At 41.0% G+C, this 16524-nt stretch overlaps 1 protein-coding gene across 7 annotated transcripts in view; it reads right to left on the bottom strand.

Annotated features, from left to right (window-relative positions):
* Positions 1–16524, bottom strand: part of CLUAP1 (clusterin associated protein 1) — a 78321-nt gene that overhangs the window by 31631 nt on the left and 30166 nt on the right. For all 7 annotated transcript variants that reach the window (XR_011101639.1, XM_068699361.1, XM_068699366.1 and 4 more), the window contains 3 exons: positions 16410–16493; positions 14175–14308; positions 12847–12988 (listed from right to left, as the gene is read on the bottom strand). Coding sequence is in view for 6 of the 7 variants with exons in the window: in XM_068699361.1 (XP_068555462.1) it covers positions 12847–12988; positions 14175–14308; positions 16410–16493 (360 nt within the window). In the remaining variant the exon portion in view is untranslated. The remainder of the gene's footprint in view (positions 1–12846; positions 12989–14174; positions 14309–16409; positions 16494–16524) is intronic.

The following is a 16524-nucleotide window of genomic DNA, read 5'->3' as shown; positions in this document are numbered from 1 at the left end:
CACTGCAGCCTCCCCAAAACAAACTCCAGTGATCACATTTAGCAAAATAAACAATTAGATCTGACAGGTCACTACCAAAGTGCACTTTCATCAAGCAAAGATGTAAAGAGACTTGAAATTTTCTTGAACCGTTTATCTTTACAAGGAAACACACGGTAATTAACCAAATGCCACTCATGCTATCATAAAAGTGGGGAAAAGACTAAAATGTTTTCTAATGTAATTAAGTTTATCATAAAGGAAAGACAGCATAGTATTAAAATATCAGCATGAGCTCGGACGATGACCATTTTGGAGAATGTCTTTAGGAAGGCGAGCTGCTGTCAAGGAAAGCGAAGCCAGCACCAAGCTGCCCGGCTGTGCCTTTGCAGGATGCCACCTGAACAGCAGAAGGCAGAGAGACAAAGCTGTGATTTATAGCCTGAACTACCTACACTAATGCTACTCCCACCATAGCAGCTCTTAATGCTACCAAGCTCAGGCCACAACCCATAAAATACACTCAAAAAAAAACACTAAACATAACAGGATGAAACATAATCCATAGGAAGCATTTTGAAATTACATTGGTTTAATGTTTCTCACATACTTCTTCCTAAAACTCCCGTAATTACTGAGCAGCTTTGACTTCAGTTCTTCCAACTCACAAGCACTGCAATAACCACTTTTCGCGGAACAGATAAATTGGAATTGAAACTGAACAGCACACTTCATAAAGCGAAGTTGAGAGGTGGCGTCCTGAGACTTTCGGCGGATCGGTTACTCACCCTCTTGAATAAGCAAACTGTGCATGTGGTGTAAATGCCTGAAGTAACTAGGAAAATAAAACTAACATTCACACTTTTAAGGAAAAGGTACAGCATTGAAGAGGCTTTCAGGGTAGGGCATAACTGCATTATCTGAGCATTCCCTAGGCTCCCAACCTTAGATGCTATCGCGCTGGGGAAACTTGGTGTGCTAGCCCTAAGGAACACCACGGAGCGTAGAGTGGAGTGGAGACACCACGGCTAGGCTCTGTAATCAGGTGGGGCCTCGATTGTTCTTGTGCACAAAGCTGCACTTTTTGCCACCCTAAGCCAAAGACCTGTCATGTTTTGACAAATGCTGTACCCTAGTGTACTTTTTGCTCATTATAATATCATTATAATACCAAAACACACCTCCATCCCAAAAGCTACCCGCCTCCAAGGTGCGACCACCCCTCACTGAGCATGCGCTCTGAATTTCTCGGAGCCTATTACTTTAAACGGAAACGGGAAAACTTTACACCAATCATAACTAAGATATGCTTGACTAGAGCCACTCAAGCTCCACCTAAAAGATAGAAAATAATATAAATTGGCCCAAGAGAGAGGGGATGTTAGGGAAGATACCATCATCAGGGGAGATACCATCCCAAGGACATACAACATCCTTAGGACCTCCTGACTCCTGGGATCAGTCGACGGGCTGAGCCTCTCTTCCCCCCCCATTGGGACGCCTTTGGGTGAGATCTGAATATTTGCTTATAAATCTCTATAGAGTCTTTGATCCTTTTAACGCGTTTATTTCTAGGCTGCGCACCTGTAACACCTAGAACCCACACCTAGAACCCACACCTAGAACCCACACCTAGAACCCCTGTAACACCTGTGTATTTCATGCATACTAGCTTGCTTTTGCAGATAGTCACTATCACCGGCAATCCAAAAGAACCTGATTATCTGTTGCTGTAATAAACCATACTTGATTGCATTGTGATAGCTCTCATTAATGCAACTAGGGTGAGGGTGGTTATCCGTGATAGTTCAGTGTTCTGAATCTAACCAGACCCCCAGGTGGTTATTACGTTTTTGGTGAATGTCCGAACGGACCCCCAGTTTTGGTGAATGTCCGAACGGACCCCCAGTTTTGGTGAATGTCCGACTGGTTCAGTACTCTGAATCCAACCGGGCCCATAACGGTTAATCAGCTACACCCCTTTAACCCGTCAGTGCACGAAGGTCTCACCTTGAAATTAATGCTTTCCCCTCAGGAACTCAAAAGGATGGGACGAAATAGAAAGAGCAAATTAGCTCAGGGTGACAAATTCCACCTTGGTACGTGTTTGCTCTTGCACTGCTGGTTGGGTTTCACGACTTGCCCTATAGACTGGAGGGCCATGTTTGTGCTTCCCGTAAACCTCTGCTTCCCTCTGCAGCTCTCCCCTCTTGTCCTTATGAAGTAAATTGGTTCTTCTCCTAGTGGCATGTTTCTTGATGCACTATAAAAGCTTTCTGCACAGCTTTCTCCCCCATCTCTGCCACATACACGTTATGTTTTTCATTCAGATGGTCAAACAGCAAACAGCTCGCCCAGGGAGGCCGCGCAGTCTCTGTCCTTGGAGGCTTTCAAGACCCATCTGGATGGAGTCGAGCAGCGCAGTCTGATGCCATAGCTGGCCTTTCTGTGAGCAGGAGGTTTGGCTGGGACCTCACAAAGTTCCTCTCCAACCAGAATTCATCTGTGAATCAGTGGTCAGTGTGAAGCAGGCTTAAACGTTATTTACCTCTTTTGACTATTTTTTCTATTTAAAAAAAAAAAGCTACCCGAGATAGTCATCCCCACTGCTGTACTGTACTTGTTTTGTGCTAGGTATTATGATGGATGGCAATCCAAGCAATTTGACATAAGCCACATGAAGGCTCCTGAGAAGGGTGGCAGTTCAGCTCTCTATAATTTTATCTCCTTCATTACGAGCTCTGCCAGTTCTGAAGTCAAAGCTGGCTCCTATGAACTTGACACTTTCAAATCCTCTTTTATTCCATGACTTTCCCTCCCCTCTTTTTGAGACCTCAGTGATCAGGATCCCTTCTTTTATGTACACACGCACCCTATTTTCATTCCTTCTTGGGGCAGCCAGTTTCCCCCCACATCTGTGTGTGCATTTTATACAGCACGGGTCACTTTGCAGATCGATGTGAATTTTCCCTTGACTACCTCCCTTCGTTCAATAATAAAGGGAAAGAGGCAACATGAATGTGGAGAAGCCTTCATAAAACACACAGGTGACATTTATACCAACTGTTTCTGCTGAACTGCTTTTCCAACACTACTCCCAGAGCACGCTTTGTTGTGCCACCAACCAGAGCCATCTCATTATTCACATAAATTGGGCCATTTGGAAACGAGGAACGGTGCAATGTCATCATTCACCAGGAGAAGTACAAGCATCAACACCTTTTTTCAGCTGGTTAAAGCAGCACAGGGATGCTGCCTACAGGTAATTCTAGCATGCTTATACTAGGCTTAGTTTCTCCTTTCACAAGAAGATTCAGGTTTAATAAACCTGACTAAAGGCCTGAAGTTAAAGGCAACAAGAAGATACAAAAAATACTCCTGAACCATCCAAGAACCACAGATCAGAGCTGAGGGAGCAGAATGTTAGTGGGTCACTGAGGATTTCTGTGACCACCCACAACAAGGCATAGCTCAAGAGGATCAGGAAGAAAATGAAGAGAAAAGGGTTGGAAGGGAAGCAGCCAGACTGCATCATGAGACTGGGTGTGATCACAGGCGCCTAAATCATCCTCCAGAGCTGACTGACAGAATTCAAACAGAACTGAGAAAAAAAAAAGGTGGGGGAAAATCCCAGACTAACATTTTCTGCCCAGAATTTTCCAGTTAAAATGCTTGCATACGAGCTTCAAGTCAGCACTAACACTCAGGAATTCGCCGCTATCTGAAATTGTGTCACAGAGGATGGACTTTATTCTGCCACTCAAATGTAGTCAGCATCAGATTTAGTGCAAGTTTACCACCGTGATGGCTCCTCTCTATTTTTCCAATTTGCTTTAGTGGAAGACGTGAATTATAATGACTCAATAACAGCTCATTGAGCATTCCCTCCATGCATTACACTTTTATTGTACTAGCTTACAAGCTATATTGGTTAGATGTATGATTTATCTGAATTAATGTACAATTCCACAATGTAAACCTGAGGTCAGTGTGCACTGTGTGAAGAAATTATCATCCAAATTAGTATTGATTGGAAGTTAGTAGTCACAGCTGTATCTTATTTACTACCATAAAGCAGTCACTGCCCCATCACCACTAAAATCTAACGGCAGAATTATCCCCTCCCTGTGTCACAGGTAGCACAAACCTTTAAGCGTTCCAAGGGGAGTCAGGATCACCAGCTCTTTTTGAGGATAGCATTTATTATATTACAGGTTAGTAATTCTTGTTGAACTCAATGGTTCCAGGAATTGACAACAGAATCTGCTTTCATCTTGAGATCAATTAGTTCCAGTACAGCCCATGTTTCTTACAGCAAAGAATCTCTTCTACAGGTGGCTGACACACACTTCAGTTTATTTCCCAATTCCCATCAGCCAAGCCTCAAATTAAGAGGCAGCACCAGCAAGCCTCTGTCTTAACACCGCTGTTGTTAGAACCCTAGCATGGTGCTTAGAGAGCTGGGTTTTACAATTTCTCCTGCCTGACAACATTTGAGCTCTTAGTGCCTGCTCACTAGGACAGCGCTCTAGCTACAACATTAGAAGACAGGGATAAGGCTTTTTTTTTTTTAATTTCTCATTGTGATGGGTAGAGAAGAATAAAGTAGACAAGACTTACTACACAGATGAATCTGTTTAAAGAAGTAGCAAACAGTATTTCTAGGACTGTTCACATACATCAGGCTATTATTCTTTAACACAAAATAAGTAATCATTTCTGGGCAACCACTGATCTGCAAAAACATCAGGTTTCACCTTACACATTCTTCTCTACTTTTCAGTAATTCTGTGCTCTTCACCACATAAGCTCTTACCTCATTTCAGGGTAGCTTCATTCCAGACTAGCATGCAGATTAAGGAACAGGCACTGTTGACTTAAAACTCCTTGTGCCAAGAAGAAATTGAGATGTAGGATGCGCTATACGATACCCTTGCTTCTTATTGAAAGATGGCCACCACCAAGTATTTCAAGCGAATGCAAACTGCCAAAGTGAGTTAGACCCTGCTTAACAGGCTGACCTCTCAGAGATGCAACAGAGTTTGAGCAAGAGAAAGGCACACAGCTCCACGGATTTAAAAGAGAAGGCCCTCGGAGAATCTAGCAGGCTTAAAATGGAGGCCAAGGCCAAGTGAGAATGAATATGGAATCCTGGCAACAAAAAAATGACTCAGAGTCCCTTACCTTTCCTTAATCCCAATGCTTGACCCTCTTGGAATGCTTCTGAACTGGTACAGCTCCCAGTTTAGAGTGCCGGTATCCATCTCAACACCAGAACCAGCTTCTGGGAACCCCAACAGCATTCTGGAGCATTCAGAGGAGGAAGGGAAGGACTCTGAGAGGTGCCATATCTCCTACCACCAGCCCATGGGCTAGTTGGGCGTCTGACACAAGGCTTCTTGTTCTGTTCATACTTGCAGTCTTTCATTTTCATGTATTTCATATAACTAGAAATTGTTTCTACCCAGCTGGAAATCTGAGAATTACTCTACTATTTAACATTATATAAAAAACAACCTGTTTTTCACAGTGAGATTATGCATGTTTGTGTGAATCTAAATGCCAGCATTTCATAGCTACCTGCCTCTGCTGCTAAGTACCTTGTGCTGTAGCAGAACCTAAATTTCACATCATTTTAATGTTACCTACTTATGGCATTTGGTGCAAATCAGTTGCAAAATGTCAGTCCCCAAATAACTGTTACTTGGGCTTTTTCTTTCAACCAACTCCTGGGCTTGTAACCACTTATTAAAAGGTTTCTTGTAATGATTTTTATTTGTGTTGATCTTGTGGGGGGGAGGGAAAGGCTGGAAGAAAAAAGACTTGATCCACTTGATCAGTGTTGCTTCAAGTGATCAGTAATTGTCTTCTGCTTTGTCTTCTACTTAGCTAGATTTCTGTTACATAATTCACACACCTAAAATACTTGTGAATATTCAAAAATGTAACTCAGGCATACAGTGAAGGCAGAAAACCGCCAGGTGAACAATCCTCTTATCCTATTTTCTTGCCAAATAGGATCAGATAAGAGAATACTTAAAAACTAAAAGGCAGAGCATTCTGAACACACAAAATAGACACCATTATCCTCTAATGTTTCTTGAGGAATGGGGGTCACTACCAAAGAAATTCAGCAAGACAACCTAAGAACTTCAGAGGCTGCACAGTCTCTGATCTCTAGCAGCATTCGTGGATTTCCAAGCTGAGCTATCACTGCAAGCTGTTACATCTTGTGCTTTACAGAAATGATTGCTGGCATGACAGAAAAGTTACCTGAGAATTACTTAGTGGATGCTGTCTCCATCTTCCTTCCCCAGCTGCAGAGCATTTCATACCTAACAGGATGACAGCAGGTTTGCAGCAGCAGCAAAGAACTAGCCTGGAGCAGCCTATGAAGGGGGTTCGTATCCAAGCACAGCACCAAGCCCAGATGCACAAGGATCCTCTCCACCTCTTACTGCTAAGGAATTTGTGGGCTGCTGAGGGGAGGGTATGAACATCGCTGTTGTTCCGAAAAAACTTCTAAGTGATGAACCTGCACTGAGTAGCTCCTTCCAAAAATTGACAGCGGTAACAAGTGCAAGACAATTTAGCAGCCACTCTGGGAAGTCATCTTCAGCCCTGCCACCCCCTCAATTCTTTTAATGAATCCCACTTCAGGTTGTGTCAGAATTTGATGTGAGAGCAGAGATGACCTGCATTCCTGCATCATTCTCCTCTTACCAAGCCCCAGCAGTTTTGGCTTTTTTCTCTATCGCCAGATGTGTATTGGCCTATTCAAAAACCTCTCTGCTTTCCCACGTATCCCTAGCTGACTGAAATATTTTAAATCTCATCTTGGCTCCCTTTTTAATTTAGTGAGCACAGTGAAAACAATGTTGTCTATACAGAGGTGCAGTTCTGTACTTGTACCTCCTGAGCCACCAGGAAACAGTTAGGGCTTCTCAGACATCACAGTTTTATTCCCCCAAAGTCAAACTAGGGGTTATCGTGTGCTAGATACAGTGAGTTTTAAGTAGTATTGTTAGGGTTTCAATCAACTGTTCTTTGATCTCTGAGTCTGCAAAAAGTTCTAGAGTCTGTCAAATAAAAAGCCTTGAGTCAAATGACCTCAAATCCAGGAGACAAACGAAAGCTTGTTTGGCCCATATGGCACATCACATGTCCAGAGAATCGTAGCAAATATGTGGATCTTTGAGCACTGAGAAACATACATCTCAATTGTTTTCATTTCCCAAAAAGTTCACGCTAAGGTTTTTAAGGTGAGACAGTATCAATAAAGCACCAGGAGCACACAACCACTTCAGGGCAGTTCGAGGTACCTCTGAGACGCCAGCTCCAGTTGCCATGGTGTTGGTAGGGGACTGCAGATTTTTGCTTCAGTGGAAAGCAAGCATTCAGCAGCAGCTCCTTGTAACCTCCATCTTCTCTAACCTGCTCTTCACATGCCCTCCTACCTTTTCGCTGTCTCCACCATCTTCTCCTTCTGTGTGACCGTAATTTCTCAGGCCAGCAGTTTCCTATGTCCTTTCCTCCAACGCTCCATTGCCCTCATGCCTATGTGATCCCTTCCTCCTCTTCTGTTTTTTTCCACATTTCTCCATTATGGGATTTCTGTGTCTCAGCCCACCATCGCTGTCGTACTTGTACACTGGACTAAATGCCAGAACAGAAGCAATCAACAATTAAGATGCCTGTGCTTACTTTTACATCTGATATTCAATATAATTTAGCAATGCTGGACCAGGAGTGCTCTCCTGATACCTATAAAAATGTTACCAAACAGTCATAATTCAAGTGCACATTAGCTAGAAGATTAAAGACTGTAACCAAACCCTTTTCATATTAACCTTCTGTCTGGCTATTTCAGAAAGCAGACATTGCAATGGGAATGTCTACATTTAATATTTCCAAGGGATAGCGCAAGGCAAAAGACTAAAAGCAAAGCAGCAGAACCTAAGATTATCTTGGAGAGCAGCAGGACTCCGATATCCCTGACATGTGCATGTTCAGAATAAAGTGCCTTGATCGCGTATGGAGCTTTGATAGGAAAGCATTAGGTAAATGAAGACAGGATTTTATCTGGGTAGGGTGGGTTACAAAGAGAAAGTCATGATGTAGGTTGTTGTTTTTTTTTTCCCTTGCTTAACCTTTCATCACGATGGACTGCTTATTGAAAGTAATATCAGAATGATGAAAAGAAAAATGGTTTAAGCAATCTCAAACCAAAGATAATGACAGAGTAGCTTAGAACATTTTTCCATATGCCCACCACTCCACGGCATTTCTTAGTTGAGATTTCACAGTACCATCATAAAAGCGGTCTTAAAACACATCAGTAGGAAGTAGCTGAAGAAAATACTCCAAGCATGCCCCCTGCAAAGCACAAGAGAAACAAGTATATTCTGTCTAAAAAAAAAAAAAAAAAAAAGGCCAGCAAATGCTACAGGATGTTGCCAAGTTATTCTGGCATTACACAAACTAGTTTCAAAAATGCCTTTCTAACTGTATTAGCCTGTGCTGTCCTTTAAAGGACAGGCATCTATTACAGTCCAAAAATCCAGCCCCCAGTCTGAAAACCCCTGAAACTTTGAATTTTACAGCAGCCAAAGTTCTAATAACTTTAATGGCTAAACATCAGAACCAATTTGGTCTTAAAAATAGGATAAAAATTAATGAAGAGCATCGACTCTTTTTACATAGAAAAATAAGAACAAATCCTTTAGAAGACACGGCACATAAATCCCCGCTTCTGCACAGACATGCAAGAAGATGGATTAGTGCCACAAGCAGCACCAGAGAACGGAAACAGAATAAAAGAAGTGACTGAAAATGAAAAAATGGCTAAGGAAACCACAAAGACAAAATACCCTTATTTAAATTCCTTGGATCCAATAATAAATAGTGCATGACAGTTTGTCAATAAATGTGAGAAACTCACTCAAACGAGGAGTCATGTAAGGACTTCTGACATTTCCACAAACGAGAGTTGATAACGGACAAAAAAACTTTGTATTTTTCATACGTTTCAAAGGGTTTCCGCATCAAACAGGCAGGCACTCTGCAGGTGGTAATTTCACCATCAGCTGCTCAGTTCTGCCAATTCTTTAAGTTGAGACTCAAGAGCAAGCCCTCACGTTCCTTTTAACACCGAGGGATATTTCTCAGTGCGGTGCTTGGCAGGAGACTACCGCCAATTGTCCTCCGAAGCTGCTCCCTCTTATCACAGACACCGGGTGGCAAAAGGAACGGGAAGCTCGAGGCAAACCCAAAAAATCCCCACAAACAACCAGCACCGCGGTTGGGAAAGGCTGGAGTGCTTCCACTGCTCAATGTCACTTAATTAAATCTGTGTGCTCGGGTACAATCTTTAAATCACTTTTCTAATTAGGAATGCACTCTGGCCTATGTCATTAGCCATGCTACGTCAGCAGGCTACCAAAACGGCTTTGAGTCTAAGCACGCTGGAGATTAGTCTCGTTATTCAGCCACAGTCTCTCAAACAGAACAAAAATTCCTCTTTAAAACATGCAACCAGTCAAGGAAAGTGGTCCAGGAAACAGCCCTCAGTACTGAGCAGCACACAGAGTGCTGGATTAATCTCATTACGTTGCTGTTGCTTTTCCTAGCAAGCTATTTAACAAAATACACAGCAATGATGAAAGAGTTGACTCTCACTTCTACCACAAGATAATTAAGATTTGTTTGGTGGAACAAAAGACAAATCACAGTTAAAATCAACATAATTTTCAGTATTTTTGACAGTTCAAGAGACTGCATATTAAAATGGATTAAATGCAATTATCCCGGTTATTTTTCCTCTGTTGATTCTAAAAGTGATATAGAGATGATAAACTCTCAGACAGCATTCAGCATCAGTTTGGAGCAAATTCCTTTTTTCAAGCATGTAAGAAAACCACCCACTGTTTTGCTTCACCAACACATATCGAAGGTGAGGAAACACTACCTGAAAAGCAGACCAAGTCAGAAAAATGCCCTGGTGTGCCAGCTTGGCGAGAGACTAACACAGAATAGATTAAACACAGCACTTTTAAAAATAAAAATACCCTCCCACCAGTTTGGAGCTAGGAGTATGCCAGCAAGTCTCGGCTTAGTCAGGGCTCAGATTCTTCATTCTCTTTCAGTTACCAAGTCCTGGAGCCTGATTTCAAGCACTGACATCTCATGGTTTCACATACTAGCTTGGACTTCAGCATTCTTGAGAATCTGGCTGTAAAAAGACACACACCACCTCTTCTTTTACTAAAGCAACAGCTTCTGCAACAAAGCAGTCATCGCTACTTGAGTCGCTGGATTGCTGCCCACAAAGGGATGTTTAGAGCCTCATCCTTTAGACATCTACATATTTTAGATACTCTAGTTTTCTGTTCTTGATCCCCATGCTCTTTTCCTCAGTCTGAAGAAAAACTGTCAAAAGGTACCTTTATTCTCCATTTTCTTGTTGTCATTTTTTTTGGGGGGGGGGGGGGGGCGGGTAGGGGAAGCAGTATTCTCAAACATTTAACAGACATTAACCTATGGGAAGTGAAATGAAATGGTCTCATGGCCTTTTCAGGGTTTAGCTCAAGCTATGGAACTAGACAGGTAAACTGCTGGTTTAAGCTAACACAATGCATTTTACAGATGGTTTTAACAGATTAACTTGATCATTTGAGCTCATTGTTAGGAACACTCAACCATGGCAAGAGCACATTCCAAGTGCAGAAGACTCTATGCTATTTTAATGTTAACATAAAACATGTGTTAGTTTAAGAAGTTTCCAGTTCTGATGCTTGCTAATGTGTACCACACATAACAAGTAACAGAAGTATGCAGAGAAAAACACTTTTTTTTTTTATTAACAGCCTTTAACACTCTTAAATTCTGCACAATGTTGAAATATCACTATCTGCTTAGCCTACTAAATTAAAAGCCAAAGAATCTATATGGATTCTCTTGGCATCTCATAGAAAGAAGAGGGAAAATAAAAAGTGTTCTCCATATTCTAAGCACAGGAACATTCCTAAATGGCAAAGGCTTTTCCTTCATCATATTACCTTTTAACAAAAATCCTCTCAAGAGCTGTAAGCCAACTCATTACTAACTTCTGTGCATGAATTTATAAACAGTTCCAGGTAGTCAAATTCAAAACATTTCTACCTCTGGTATTAAGTCTCAATGACATTTGAACAGAAGGGAAAAAAATAAATCAGATTTTAGGCTTCATTTCAAGAGTATGATTTAATTGAGGAGGGTTTTTTTTCTTCCAAAGAGATGGGGAAGAACTAGAGCATTATTAAACAAGACACATGAAAATATGAAGCTCGCTACAGGTTAGAAATATGTGACACAGTTTCTACAGAGATAGATAGCTTATAAAAAGGGAGATTAATAGGAAGTTGGTTCACAACAATTAACAAGTTGTCAAATGCCCACGTTATCTTTTAAAATACAGATTGACTTTCTCCTCAGGCAAATAATGCAGCAAAATATTTGAGCCTTCTGAACAAAATAGAGCATCCTTTTCCTGGGTCCCAGAGGTGATAGGCATTACTGTATTTTCTCTAGACAGCAAAAAGGACTGAGAGCCTGGTTATGAAGCCCTCTGTACATCATGTTGTGCAGCTCAGATGCACAGAAAGAGTGCAGACAATGCTCAAAGGGGAGGTTTCTTGACACAATCAGTTCTACAGAATTGCAAAGCTTTCTAAAAAGATAAAATCTCACCAGCTCAAGAGAGACATCATAGAAAAAGAGGGACAATAAAGTTACCTTATCTTATTTCTAGCCTAAGCATGGGTCACGAAATTTTACTCTAACTAAACGTGGGGGTAAATGACTTAACTATTGTTTTTTTTTTTTCTTCCCCAAATCAGCAGGCTCATACAGATACGACAAAAGCAAAATGTACAGTTAATAGACCAGACACAAGGAAAGTTACTTGCAGCTCTCCCAAACTTCTGCCAAGAACAGCGAGTTGCGTTGACAAAATAAAACACGGTCTGCATATGAAAGGTAGGAGACCAGGAAGTGGAAGCACTGTTTCACTCAAACAAGGTATAGCACACCCACCAAGATTAAGGTCCAAGGGGAGATCATTCACTGAAACATCTCTTTTCAATGCAGACAGAAAATGTACCGGGTAAAGACTGCAAGAAGGATGAAAAGCCAATAATATCAGTAAACCACAAAGCTACAGGAAGCTGAATAAAAGGCTGGCTGAAAGTGCTGCAGCCCAATAAAAACCCAAAGGAAAGAAAAAGATGAAGTAAGATGAGATAGAGATGCATATTCTCTATCCTGTTGGATAATCAAGAATCACCCTGAACTGATACAATTCAGTAAGTCAACAGAAGACAGAATTTCTCTTCACTTTTGTTTGGCAGAAGATTCCAGCATATCTGATTTTTTCACTGCTACTTTTTGCTATGTTTTCATTAAAGAGAACTATGAGGAAATTGAAGAGCCTTGTGCTAAGAAGCCCTTATAAATAAGTTGTTGGCAGGCAACAAAAATAACTGTCTAATAGCTGTTAGCACATACACTGTATGTAGCAAGTGGAAGATTAGAAATACTGCAAGTACTCCACACAATAAAAAGCATCAATTGAGAAAGAAAGAATCAAGAAGTTAGTCTGGAAAGGGGTATCGTTACATGGTTTAACTTCACTAACTGAAAATAGAAAGCTCGATTATCACATTTGTCCAAGAGCCATCATATTGTACAGCACATTAGTAAACTGCCAGTCATCCAGGGCTGGTTTTACGAGAAACAGGCTGCTTTGGCAAAGGGGTGTGACAACATTTTCTGTTTTAAGGCTAAGGACTACAGAATAGAGTCCTGATGAGCATTTCTAAACTGTTTTACCTCAAACATCTCCTGCTCTGTCCGATGATGATCATCCAGGAGCTGCTCCAAGTAGGTTAGGTTACGGAATTTTTCTAGGTAACTACTGTATTGTTTCTGCAGTTGCTCCTCTATCTTCTCGTACTCATCCATAAAAGCAGGACTGCAGACAACAAGAACAAACTACTCAGAGAAACACAGACCTGTACATGCAGAAATCTGAAACAGCATTCTTGGTTTTGCAGCTGCTTTTCCACGTCTACTGTATTAATCTATACGGACCTTCTCTTCCAAGGTTCCACAATATTTCAGAGACCAAAAGCACAAGGCAAAGAAATACTAAGCTGTCCCATGAAAATTATGCATAGCAAAGGGAACGTTATTGCATATCCAGTACCATTCCTTTCCAAACACAGAGAAAGCAGCATTTTGGCTTCTTTAGCAGACAAATCTAAATTAGTCATCTTGCTGTTCCTTAACTCCAAAAAATAAAAATAAATAAATAAATCTTGTTGCATGGATGGTAAGCCACCTGCTTTACTGGAGGCTTATCTGCAACAAAACTGTACTGTGTTGTTAGAAGCATAACTAGTCCCAATATAAGTGATGAGGCCCTTTACTATAGTGCCTATTGCTGTGCCCCGCAGAATACCACTCGTGTTCAGTCCTTCACTTCTACCAAGTGAAGTGTTCCAGATCACAACGTGTATAGGAATCCAATTCTTCCCACCACTCATTTTTCTCATATTTATATTCTTTTTTTTTCTTCATATGAGGTTCAAAAATAGAGAATGATCTTATAGATTACATAAATCTGCAATTTAACCAAGGGGGCATGGTTAATTTAACCAAGCTAAACCACGGATATGAACATTTTGATGTTATGGCAAGCTGTGTCACTGCCCAGAGGAACCTATCCCAACAAGGGACGCCTAATTACTTTGGTGTCTGGGAATGCTGGAAGCCTCTGGAACAAAGGGAATACTTGCACCACGTGTCATTTTCAGTGGAAGAATGTCTCCATTAATGTTTAATAACAAAGAAAAAAAGACATGCTACCTGACCATTTTGTACAGCTCAAGCAGCAACTAGGCAGCCCACCAAATAATGTTCTGGGGGCTTTTAACAGCCCTGATAATCTGGTTTCAAATACAAAATAACCAAAAAAAAAAAACAACCTACAATCCAGATTGGGCATCTCTAGAGATGAAAATCCTTCTCCCACAGGCCATCATCTCAGTCTCATTAACGGACTTCACTCCTCGCTGCTCTAAGCATTAAGAACACACGATACCATCATTTATGCTAGCACTCATTTACGCAGTAGGTAATCGGTTCATAATCTTTACCGAACACTCTGTAGGGTCTGTAGCCTCTTCTGGCTTCTTTCCAGCTCCAATTTTCTTTTTTCAATCTTGGCTTCCAAATTGGCTTCATCCAAAGCCACATTACTCAACATGTCTTTAGTCTTTTGAACTTGTTCCTAAAGGAGAAGGATGATAAACCATAGCATGCACTGGAGTAATTAGAATTGTCTTTCAGATGCTAAACCTACTTCTGTATCATCTCATATAACGTGTTTTCATAAAACTTTATAACAATGAGCTAGCACAAGCGAGGCAATGAGATTTTTTTTTTTTGTGACCAGAATAATGAACTAGCTATACATTTAGAAATTTAAAATATGTATTTTTTCCCCATACATTCTTAAACTGAAAAAAAACAACAACAAAAAAAAAACAACACACAAAATAAGTTGTCCTGAGCTTTAACTTCCTTACTTTCTTTTTCAACAAAATGGTACTAAAAAATGGAAAGGAAAGAAGCCCCCTCCAAAAATCTGACAGGATACAGAAAGCCATCTTTCAACAGGTAAGCATCTGAATAAACACAGATGAGAAATGTATTTATTTCTTGGCACTACATTAGGGAATATCTAGGCTTTTATCAACATTCTTTTTCTTCCTGATAAATGTTACTTTTGAAAAGACGTTAATCTATCCCAATAGCTTCATCCTCTTCTGAGTCTTGCTGCATCCATCTTTTCAAAATCTTGGAAGCATCCCAAAATTTGCAACACATTATAGGAATAAGGAGGGGAAAGCTAGTTAGAACAACTGAGTGCATTCAGGGTGCTCATGCTCTAGAAACTCTCGAATCTCTTGAGTGAAAGGGAAGGACTTCACAGTTGCTGTTATTCTAGCAGTAACTGTTACGTGCTGTACAGCTATAATAGATCGTTTCATTAACTGGTCCAGAACTAAACCAGATGAGGTATATGTTATTGGTATTTCTCAATTGCTCTAATATTTTCCTGTTAGTTTATTAGCACTACTGCCTAGAATATCAATGCACATTAACAACATTTAGAGTTCATATGGACTGCAAGTAGGAGCAGAAACAAAGAAAGATCGCCAGGAGTATCTATTGATTATGCTCTGGCTGTTTAAAACCTGGAACTTCACTCCTTGTAATTATGCAATTGGACTGGATACAGTTTGCAGTTAAATAACTTAGAGCATTCACTAGGATTTAATTAACCACCATACTTGCCTATCGGGGCAGCTAATGATTTAGAGATACAGGAACCCAAGCACTGGAGCAAGGACAATGTTCCCGAGACCAGGACAAGGGATTTCTGAAACTAGAACTGTAATAAAGCACTAGCATGCCACTAATTAGCACAGTGCAAGTTCTTCTCACCCCTTTCTCAGTTCAGGTATCCTTTTTCCAGAGCCCACCTCCACAACCCCAGAGGCAGCAACACATTTTGAGTTACCAGGTATACCCCTTGCAGCCCGGACTGTAGAAGTGACACAGCTTAAACAGTGGAGGTGGCATGCAGATTTCTGTGCTGATGCAGTCAATCGTTCCTGTAGAGATTCTGGGGCTACTGCTGAGCCCCTACCAGAAGCAGGGATTATGACTAAACCACAGAGGGGTTTTTGGTTGTTTTCTCCCAAGACAGAGGCCAAGGGAAACTGTTCTTTGACACAGCTGTATTGACAGCAACACCATAGGTTTGTTACCAAAGTCAGTGCAGCTGGGAGAATATTTCACACATTAAACCAACACAGCCATACAGCACAACAGTCTGGCAGCAGAGCTGTTCTTAACATGTTCTCCTAGGTGCTGCTGCTAACATAGTTTATCCGTTCTGCTGCAGGCTGTGATTTCTGACTGCCAGCTCAATCACTGTGCAGACACCTCTTCTACTCTGCCAAGAAAAGCTACCAGTTACAGTTAGCAGGGTTGCTCACTTGGAACACAACAGATTTTCCACAGAAATCATAAAGATCATCACTATATTCGTTGCCACGATGCAAGGAGTCATCACAGACCGATCTCTGCCTTGATGGACATAGGTAACATTAAATGTGCGAACACAAAAGACCAAAACTTGCATTAGCCATTAGTTGAAGTTTCACCTTACCTGTTAACTAACCAGGCAGAGCATTACTTGGCCCAGTCAGTTGAAGGTGATGTGCACACTATGGCTTAAACCTAGGCTGTTGATAAAAACAACTACATTCTTCTTACAGGAGAGGAATGATGATTTTGCAATTAAATATCAATTTGCTTACCAGAACACAGTCAATGGCAATTTTCATCATCTTCTCAGCCTCATTTATCTCTAAAGGTCTGGCAATAGATTCTGTTCTTGCTTCCTATGAAATAAAAGTACATAAATATATTTAA

The sequence above is a fragment of the Anas acuta genome, chromosome 15 (assembly GCF_963932015.1).
Source record: "Anas acuta chromosome 15, bAnaAcu1.1, whole genome shotgun sequence".
NCBI lineage: Eukaryota > Metazoa > Chordata > Aves > Anseriformes > Anatidae > Anas > Anas acuta.
Note: the sequence above shows the minus strand (reverse complement) of the source record. Positions and strands in the feature narration are given on the sequence as shown.